This window comes from Eucalyptus grandis, chromosome 6 (assembly GCF_016545825.1).
Source record: "Eucalyptus grandis isolate ANBG69807.140 chromosome 6, ASM1654582v1, whole genome shotgun sequence".
Classification (NCBI taxonomy): domain Eukaryota; kingdom Viridiplantae; phylum Streptophyta; class Magnoliopsida; order Myrtales; family Myrtaceae; genus Eucalyptus; species Eucalyptus grandis.
The window spans coordinates 25,480,322-25,491,120 of NC_052617.1; the positions used below are offsets into that span (position 1 = coordinate 25,480,322).

The 10,799-nt window shown below is 39.9% G+C and overlaps 1 protein-coding gene across 1 annotated transcript; it reads left to right on the forward strand.

Moving 5' to 3' along the window:
• The first annotated feature begins 2,400 nt into the window (after positions 1–2,400).
• LOC104449060 (probable protein phosphatase 2C 6) lies at positions 2,401–8,449 on the forward strand. The gene is made up of 5 exons (XM_010063072.3): positions 2,401–3,320; positions 4,509–4,898; positions 6,530–6,647; positions 6,754–6,977; positions 7,609–8,449. Exons 1-5 carry the CDS (start codon positions 3,024–3,026, stop codon positions 8,152–8,154), a joined length of 1,575 nt encoding a protein of 524 aa, XP_010061374.2. The 5' UTR covers positions 2,401–3,023; the 3' UTR covers positions 8,155–8,449.
• Positions 8,450–10,799: the final 2,350 nt, after the last annotated feature.

The following is a 10,799-nucleotide window of genomic DNA, read 5'->3' on the forward strand; positions in this document are numbered from 1 at the left end:
CCAACGATATTTCTTGGGAAAAGGCAGTGGTGGTGCTGAGATTCAGGGATTTGAAAGGTTGATAAAGTGATTGAAAATGGGGGAAAACTACTAGGGGAAGGCAAAGGCAAATGCGTGGTTTCTTTTCTGGAAAATTACTCGTGTTGCTGGTTCTCTACTGGTGTTGTTGGTTTGGTGCTGTTGGTGTTGCTAGATCTATTCGAGGAAGAAGACGAATCTGCTCAAGGAAGAAGACGACACAAAACGGCGTCGTTTAGGGATTTAGGGTTTTGAATTTGGGGGAAAGACACAAAACGACGTCGTTTTGGTGTTGGGATGCTAAAACGACGTCGTTTGAAGGCCTAAGTGATCTAATGGAAACTCCAGCAAGCCACATCAGCATAAGAAATTAATAAAAAAATGTCACGTCAGATTTCCGGCCACCAGATCGGCGTTGGCACCAAAGTGAGCGTTTTTCAAATTTTTTGGCACTTAAATGATCCGACGGAAACTTTTGGCACCAAAATGAGCACCGTACACAACTTATGGCACCATTAGTGTACTTATCCCGAAGTAGAGGTAACACTAACTTACCTGACTATATTATACATTCTATATTGTCCCCGTGGGGAGAGCTATGAGCCCCTTAAATCGAATTATTAGGGGACCCGTGCTATACATGGGAAAATAAAACTTGGGGAAAGTACAATAAAAATGAGCTTCTCACTATTTTTTTTTTTGATAGATGTTACAATTTATTAGCGCATCACTATTTATTGAACTAAACTGATCATGTTTCATTGTTGGCATTTTGAATGAAGCAATTAAATTTTCACTCTTTAGCTTAACAAAATGATTCTTGCATTCCAACCCACTAATGACAAACTAACTTGATTAATTTGCACATTGCGGTAATTTATCGATAATTGAGAAATGGGTTAACAGAATTTTGTCCATCATCTAATAATCAATTAAATAATTAATAATTGAATATTTTTCAATAATTCAGGATATTTAGATACCATACATATAGTCTATCCTTTGATGATATCATAAATTAGACATATACTTCATGAATATTTAAAAGAAAAAAATCCCACATGTATTTTAGGTAGCCTACAATATCTCAATTCCTTCACTAATTTTTCATATGGTACTTTGTTTTACTTTGAACATTAATAAGGACTTCTGCATGAATGGGGCAAAATTTTCAACAAGTATAAACTTTACAATAACATGATTTCTTTTCCCCTGTCCATCTAAGGTGAAATATTTTGTTTCTACTTCTTTTTTTCAGAACATAAAACAAGTAAGCATAAGGTATAGATATCTTAATTAAATCAAGAGTGCTAGTCTGACGGTTGGGAAACAAAATTAGCTCTAGAGGATAACAATGTCGCCCGGTATAACATAAATACTCACATCAGTCAAGATTGTAACTTAATTATCGACCTGGATGGATCAAGATGAGAAAGTGATGATGCCGCAAAATCTAATATTTTTATTGTAAGATTTGAGATGCAATCAAGAATGATTCGTGCTTCACTTTTCCAAATTGTGAAAAAAAAAAAAAAACCTATGAGTTTACTAAATTGTGAAAATCTGAGTACTTATTTGGATTTTTTCCCCGTATGGCGATAAATGAGACTGAAATGAACGCGTAAGTTAAGAATAATGAATGAGAGATCTGTCAAATTGGGCATTGCTTTATTGTCAATTCGTGGTCATCTCTTGGCCATTCATATGAAAAAGGGGCCACGTCGACCGCTTCCTTAAAAGGTATTTTTTTTTTAAACGGACACTTTGAGAACTCTTGTTAAACACCCATTTAAGACGAAAATATTCTAATCTTTAATGCAATGACGTCGCATGTCATATGTAACCGCTGCATTGAAAATCAATTGTTTTAAATGGCTCAATCTATTCAGGAAAAAATGAATGATTTGAAAAAAAATAATTTTATGTTGCCTACAAAAAAGTCATTTTCAAACAATCATTTCAATTATTTCAGCTACACAAACAATCATTTTCAAAAATTCTCCTGGAGAGGCTCCTTGAAGTAAAGCATGTCTAAGGCCAATATTTTCTTGGGCCCCTTTCTCGCGAACAAGAAGCCCAATTCGCCGCCGGCCGAACTCAAAGCCCACCCACCCACCCAACGAAAACCCACCTTTCGACCAAAAAAAAAAAACGAAAACCCACCTGACGTGTCCACGTGGACGACTAGTGAGAAGGTCGTTAGCGGGGGTGCCATGGGCAATGCCCACGTGTCCCCTTTGACCGGACCACGAAAAAAATTCGAGAACCCGACCATTGACTTCCGGAAAGGCGTGGGGTCCACTCAAGAAAAAAGAGCAAGAACAAGAAAAGATAAAAAGCAACACCCACGTTTGACCGCGGTCCAGTAGGAAGCAAGCCGAAACGTAAGCTCGCTTCCATCCCACTGCTGCCGTAGATCGCGACGACTCCGTAAGTCGTCCACTCCGTTTCTCTTTTGTCACCCTCAGAAGCCCCACCACCACCACCACCACCACCGTCGCCCTCCCTCCACCTGCTCCGTGGCTGTCAGCGGTCCTTGTTCGCTTGCTGATCCCTTTTCTGAACACGAACGGCGCACTTTCTTTAAAGTTCTTTGAGGCGTGTTGCGTCGGTGGGCACGTCCTCTCCCGCTCTCCCGTCCTCTTCCCTCTCCGGCTGGCTCTCTCCCCTCTGGCGGCCCTTCTCCGTGGGGGTTTGATTGCGAGCACCGATCGGGGGGGGCCGGAACGGGATGTGATTCTTGCGCTGACATTTATAACCCAACCACCCACCTACTACCGCCCCCGTCTTTCGTATTCCTCCCGATCCTCCTCCCCTCCCTTTTAATTTCGACTGCCCCACTCCGCCCTTCTTTTATGTTTTGACCCCAACCCGCACCCGAGAAGCGTACGTTTCGAAAGGGATGGGCCGGAGAAAGTTCTGAATTTTTTTGCTTCTCTCCTTTTTTTCCCACCCTACCCTCCTTTCTTTATGTTGTGCGGATTCTTTTCGCGGGAGGAATCGAAATGGGTTCTTGCTGTTCGAGGCCGGGAGGGCAGGGCCGGAGCGTGGTGGGGGTTGCGGCCGAGGGAGATCCCACGTCGGCAGGGGTGGCGGCGCGTGGGCCGGGCTCCGGCTCCGGGAGGTGGAAGAAGATTGGGAGCTTGAGCAAGAGGAGGTCTGCGAACAACGACCAGCTGCTGAACCAGAGTCAGATTCATGTTGCTGGGAAGATGTGCGTGAATGGGGCTAGCGATGTGGCTTGCGTGTACACGCAACAGGGCAAGAAAGGTACCAATCAAGACGCCATGGTTGTTTGGGAGGTTCGTACCGCGTGCCTATAATCTTTCGTGGGTTCTTATTCATTTTAACAAGATGTGTTTCTCGGCAGTTGTCACCGAGTTTGAAGTGTGTTTCTTGTTCTGTGTCTGTGATAAGTTTTGACCAGAAGTCTTGGACAAGGAGGTGTATTTCTGTGGGGAAAATTATCATAGACATTCTCAAGACATAACGGGAAAATTGAGCTTTTAGGATGTGCAGTGTTGAGTTTGACAGTGGTTGTGTGGGCATTCTCTTGCTTTGTCTTGAGTGACCTTTCTAAAAAACTGGCTTATTGTTTATGGCGCCATAAGATTGTTCTGGCGGGCATTTAGCGAGGTGAGGGAGAAACGCTTGCGCAAGAGTTGCTTTGTGAATGTGAGGAGAAATGAATGCGGCATGAAAAGTTTGGGATTTTCAGCGCAGAGCTGTTCGTTTCTATAGGATGACTAGTTTGTGCTGATTTTTTTTATTTTTTTTGGTCAGAACTAGTTGATGCTGATTTTTTAGTGGATGAAGATGATCATGTATAATGTCAGGCAGTAGTCCTTTTGAAATGCTGCTTGCATGTTAGATACACATTCTGCTACAGTTACAACTTTGTAGAACTAAAAAGCAAAGAAGAAAAACATTACTGTCTGAGAGCTTTGGAAGTCTAATCTGGAAGCTTCGGCTTTTTAGTGGAAGAATCTTGTTCAAGTGCATGAACTGTGTAAATCTGGTTTCACCATGGATGTGGGACATGTAGCACACTTTCTTGCATGTTTCTTTAACTGAAGACAGAGGATCAAGTTGTCCTGGACAGTGACACTGAAGGAGGATAAGATCGCATGGATAATATTAGTGTATTGTAGTTGGCTGTGAGTACAATGGGGGTGAAAATGAAATGTTACTTCTTTTGATGTCAACCAACAAAGATTCTGGAAGAATCGGCTAGTAACCTTAATTGAGATAGGATGTTTAACAGGGAGAACTTTATGCTGTAGTAACAATAATGTGCCTCGTTTATACTTGCATGTGATGGTCTGCACGTATAGATTTTACCTTAATTTCCTATGGCTATTGATCCTTTATACACTTCATATTTTCTTTAGTTAGTAAAAACTAGATATTTTGTCTCTCTGCGAATATAATCATTTCACTCCTTATAGGCCATGAGGGGTTTGAGTTCATAGGAAATTTTCTGTTGATAGAATTACAGTTCAAGAAGTGATACAGTATTCTGTGGAGTATTTGATGGTCATGGTCCTTTTGGTCATATGGTTGCCAAGAAAGTTCGAGATTCTCTCCCACTTATACTCTGTACCCAGTGGACTGCCTCTTCAAGTGTTGATGAGAGCGACCTTGCCAACAACAAAAATTCTCCCAGTGGTACAACTAATGAGGAAGGTGCTATAGTTGCCTCAGAGGATCAGTGGTCTGAGTCCTGGGCAATTGAAGAAAAGGAGAGACTTCCTGAGGTGCTTCTTCCACTTAGACAGTCAATGTTAAAATCTTTCAACTTAATGGACAAGGAATTGAAGTTGCATCCAACCATCGACTGTTTCTGCAGTGGAACAACAGCCGTTACCTTGATAAAGCAGGTAATGAAAAACTGGCATCAACCTTGAAGTAGTTTCTTCTCATGCTTATGGCTTACGATTTGTTTGCTTCTGTATTCTTTTCCTCTCTCACTTCAATATATATACCTTTAATAATGCTGAATTAGAAATCAAGATTGTCTCAGTAAGCTATGATAACTCTCGAGTTCAAGTTTGCATTTCAGTAATGTGAAGATGCTCTTTGTTAATAACTTTTGTGGCATCCTAGGATCATGAATTTTCTGCATTTGCAAACAGACCAAGAATTTTATGATTCCTTTCCAGTTTATTCCATTTTTCTTCCCATATTTAATTACTGAAGTTCTTCAAAGCTAAAAAAAAAGGTATTTATTGACTTTCTTTTTAACTTTATCTTTTCAATTATCTTCTGGTGATTAAATTGGTATCTGTTTGCAAGTGTTTTGATGTGGAGATAGTTCCTGAGGCAGGATTCATGCTGGAAAAATCATAATACTAATGTTGACATCTTACTGGGTAGCAAATTAACATCATGCAGAATTCATGCTGGAAAAAATTGATTCCAAAATTGGATTCTAAACAGACCACTACTGCCACTGCCACTACTAGTAGGATTACTACTACTCCTACTACTTGCTACCACAGCTAGCTTGCAGCTGCTACTACCAATCTTTCTGCAACTTTGGGTGATAAGTTAACCTTCTGTACATGATACCTGGTCCTTAAAATGGCCTCATTGTAAGATTAATTTCAAGAGTGCTGATTTCGCTGATCTCTATACGTTACAATTTTGAAGGCATTTTTTGTTGCTCCAAAGTTTCATGGTAATTTATTATGATCAAGGGAGAGAGCTCCCCTCTAATTTGATTGATGAGATAGATTGCTGATTACATTCATTTTGTAAGATGAAGAAGGCACAATTTTACTTCCTAATGTACCTTCCCTCACATGCATGTTGAGGAGCCTTACCTCATATATCTTCGGGCATTGTTTGGTAGAAAAAAATTCTGAAGAAGGCACAATTTTAGTTCCCATTGACTTTCTTGCGGTGGATATACTTTCCTAAATGGGGCCCAGCATACCCTTTGTAAAAGCAACACCTTTTACCCCTTAACTAACAAGCTTGAAGCATTTTACTTCCTTGCTTACCGTCTCTCACTCATGTTTCTTTTGTCAACAGAAAAAAGAATCATTTTATTTCATTTGCATTCCTCTTTTCATTACATTCCACATCATTTATCCCTCACGCCAATGGTGTCATTATATCGGCAGTACTTCAAATGAATTTCATCAATTATACAGTCTACCAGTTAGTTTATTGCTTCCTTGAATCAAAGTTGGATTAATGCAAAGTGAAAAAGGTAAACATGCATTAGTTTTGCAATTTTACTGGTTGAACTGCTCTCGTCAGCTCTCTGCAGATTGAGGAATTTGTCTTGTTTTCTTTATGTATAGGAATGGGAGTCCTTCGTGTTTTCCTTTGCAGAGATCACATGACTGCTTAGGACATTGATGTGATTATGAATCTCTGAACTGCTCCATAGATTCGCTAAGATATCTATATCTAGCAAATCTCACTGAAGAAAGTCTCATTAAACATCTTATGCCATGATTTTCTTTCTTTCAACTCATTCATTTTATTTATGGTTTATCAGGGGCAGCATCTTGTGATAGGAAACGTCGGTGACTCTAGAGCAGTACTTGCAACAAGGGACGAAGATAATTTGTTGGTTGCTGTCCAACTGACTGTGGATTTGAAGCCAGATCTTCCAAGTCTCTCTCTCTCTCTCTCTCTCTCTCTCTCTCTCTCTCTCACACACACACACAAGCAACCTATAAGCTTCTTTGCAATCTGATGGTCTTGCGTGTCTATGTCCAGGGGAGGCAGCGAGGATACAAGAGTGCAAAGGCAGGGTTTTTGCCTTGCAAGATGAGCCAGAGGTTGCACGTGTTTGGTTGCCAAATAATGACTCACCTGGTTTAGCCATGGCTAGAGCTTTTGGGGACTTCTGTCTCAAGGACTTTGGCTTGATATCAGTCCCAGATATCTACTATCGCCACCTTAGTGAAGGAGATGAATTCATCATTATGGCCACAGATGGGGTATTTTCTTTCCCCCTTAACTGTAGTTGAGAACCCGATGAAAATTTTTTGCAGTTGTGTTCTGTCACTGATATGTGATGCATTGCATTTGATCCCTCAAACATGCCTCTACTTGATGTCTATGGTGTTTTGTCACTGATATATGATGCACCTTGTTTAATCCCCCAAACACTTCTCACTTATTTTTGTAACTAAACACTTCTAACCTGGTGTGCACTTTGTTTGAGCCATCATGCAATTCAATAATACTTATGTGGTCGATGGTTTTGGCAAGCGATACTGTCTCTGAAAACTTAAATGTTTTTGCTTCCATGCTTTTCCTTTATCATCTGATATCATTCAGGCTGCTGATGGTTTATTATTCTCTCTCTCTCAAGCCTGAAGGACTTTGTATGTATTTATCAATTTTTGAATATTGGATCGTGTTTACCATTTGAATTATCTCTGCTGCTTGCATTTTATACCTCTCTGCTCCTTGACATTATCCATGAGGATCACTGCAGTATTTTGACTCCCTAGTCTCCTTAAGAATATCAATTCAGCAATGCCTACATGTCTGTCGTCATTTCCAGGAAGTGATAGTCTTTTCTTTAAAGGAAATCTTTTGATGATTCCAACATCATTCTCACAGGTTTGGGATGTTCTATCAAATAAGGAAGCCATTGACATAGTGTCGTCAGCACCCTCGCGTACAACAGCTGCTAGAGCCCTTGTTGATTGTGCAGTTCGTGCCTGGAGGCTTAAGTACCCTAATTCGAAGACTGATGATTGTGCAGCGGTATGCCTCTTTCTGGACCATTTGCCCTCAAGGGAAGCTTGGCCCATGGGTGAGATGGCGAAAAATCCAGAGCCACCGGTCATAACAGTGGCAGTAACCGCTGATAAATCAGAAGCCTTAGATATCAATGGTGATTGTCGTGATCTTGAATTCGAGCACGCAAGTGCTCGAGGCACTGATGAGATTGTCCCAGTCCCTGAACATTCAGAGGGGAAAGTTTCTGGAAAGCTCCGAGCACACTCCAAGAGGAGCCTTGCAGAGTGCATTTCCACGACCGAGGACGAAGAGTGGTCGGCTTTGGAAGGTGTTACCCGGGTCAATAGTCTGCTTAGCCTTCCCAGGTTCTTATCGAGGGATGCAAGATCGACCAGTTGGCGAAAATGGTTGCCAGACTTTTAATACAGTTGAGGCCCGATCCTGCTATTTCCTGCATAATTATCGAAGGATATCGCCATGACGAAAGTTGTGCAGGATTAGTGGATTGACGTATACAGAAGTGTCTAAGTCGGTTCCTATAAAATATGTGGCCAGGAGCTGTATTATATTTTTGGGGGCATAGCTCATAGAATGATAAATCTGTTTGTTATTGCTTAATCGCGCTTCGGTTGTTGATGCTTTGTCAATCTTTCTTTTCCAGACATTTCGCTTTTAGACAGTTGTTCATAGAAAAATTTTCCATGTCCATTTCCTTTTCTCTTATGATTTTCTCACTCTCATTTTGGCTTATGGGTTTCCCATCCTATGACATGAGCCAATTTCTTCTTTCAACAAGTAAACTAAAAGAACTGTGTTGTAGAAGAAAAGACCGTGGTCATGCTATGTCAATATTATTTTGTCAATATGTGCGCTCCATTGGTGCTTATCGAGCCCGACCTCAGGCCGAGGTACTCGTCAGGGTTGCAGGGTCCTGGCCGCAGCTATGCCATTCGACTTCCTGATCGTAGGTCTTAGGTGAGCCCATCAAGTGGCCAAAAGCCCATGAAAACAGGAAAAAAAGAAGAGGAAGAGATACACAACTTTAGTCCAAGTCAATGTTCCTTTGGCACATGTCAGCTCTTGGTTCTTATCAAATGATAAACCGAAGCATTTCCTCCTACTGCAAGCAGATTACATACAAAAGACTCCACTGTTCTTCGATGTGTGTTAGACCTCTGAATTCATCCCTATGGATAGAGAATGAGTAAAATCTGCAGTGCACTTTTTGAAAGTTGCCCTAACTCTACCCATCCATAAGGAGGGAACCCCGGGGGGGTATGGGTTGGAAGTTCCAAGGAGCAATTAAAGTGGACTGCAGAATCTACTCTTGGGCTATGAATCTGAAGCAATCAAAGGCATGAAAAAGATGGCATTGAATATGATCCCCACTTTACCCCGTACATACTCTTATATATCCCTTATGCTCTTTTGAGAGGCATCGGAATCTGTACCACTTCCCCCCATTGCGGCTCAATCATTGTCCTTAACCTCAGTGGCGCTCATCAAACATCATTCATTCAAAAGATCATTGGTGGGAAGAATCAGCTCAGCCTCCACAACCTCACCCAAATATTAATTTGAAGTGAGCACGATGGGAAGCTTGAGTTGGGTTATCGTTTTCTTTTTTAAAGTTGATATTGCGTCTTTATAGATAAATTCTAGACATATTACCCATTGGATGTACTTAGTTCTCTAAGCTTTCTAAATGGACACACATTTTTTGATGAATTAATGAAACTTATGAGAATTAATAAAGATAATGTGGTTAGACACGATCAGGCGACAAACAACTTTCAAGGAAATTATCCAAGAAGTCCTAAATTTATTATACAACAACCATTTAAGTCCTAAACTTTTTAATTTGATCTTTTTGAGGTCATATAATTTGATTAGTTTAGTCATAAATTTTTCAACAATTTGCTAATGTACTCTTGACCAAAATCATAGACATGTACACTGATCGTCCTACATGACATGATGGGCATTGATGTGAACAATTTTCATAATTTTAAAAAAAATTGCTAAATTTTTCTTTTCATTTCCTTTTTGCCTATGGCCATTCTCAGTGATAAAAAAATGGAAAAAAAAATAAGAGAAGAAAGAAAATGAAAGGAAAAAAATATTTAAAAGCAAATTGCAAAAATTGTTTACATTAGTGCTTGTCACCCATGTAGACAGCCGATGTTGATTGGACTGCCATATTAGCAATTTCAGTCAAAATTGGTTTGAATAACTATATTAAAAAATAGTTAACAAATTTAAGTCTGAATTAACCACCTGTACCAATTTAGGGTTTTTTGAACAATTATCCCAAGCTTTCAACTTATATGTCAATATTCAACAAAAATGTTTTGGCATATGTTGCATTGGCTGATTTTCGACACACAATTAAGCCCACACATTCTAAGTTGATATTCAACAAAAACGTCTTGCTATATAATGCATGGACTCATTTAGTGATGAACACGATCAAAATTAGACACATATTTTCCAAATTACATGTTTCACGTCGAAATAAATGGTGCCTAACCTTTTTTTTTTTTTTTTGCCGGGGGGTGTTGTCTTTTATCATGTGAGAATTATTAGCCACGCATGCTATTACTTGTATTATGATCTGACACTTTGGCAGTTCCAACATGCCAACAGCCTGCTTCAAGTAATGTACAAGAACGGAAACACATTCTAATCAAATCACAGTCACAAAGTCTTCAACTTGATAGACTTGCAAAACGCATTTTCATGGAGAGATCAAAGAAGGTTTCTGTCCAAGAGGGTAACAGGGGTATGATGGGAGATCGGTCTTTCAAAAGATCATATGGAAGAGCCCCTTTAGGAACTGGAGTTTCTAAAATCCTTTTGAGAGAACGATTTTTGAAACTTAAAAAAATTGTTTTCTGTGAACCTTATACAAAAGATTTTTTCTTTTTGGCAAACTCTTATACAAAAGATTCTTCATTAAAAATTTTGAAGTATTTGTGTGGTACGACACTTTCTTTAAAAAGGGGTCTTGTTAATAAATGTTTCATGAGATCAAGTAACACCACTAAAGATAGTAAAAGTGCACATCA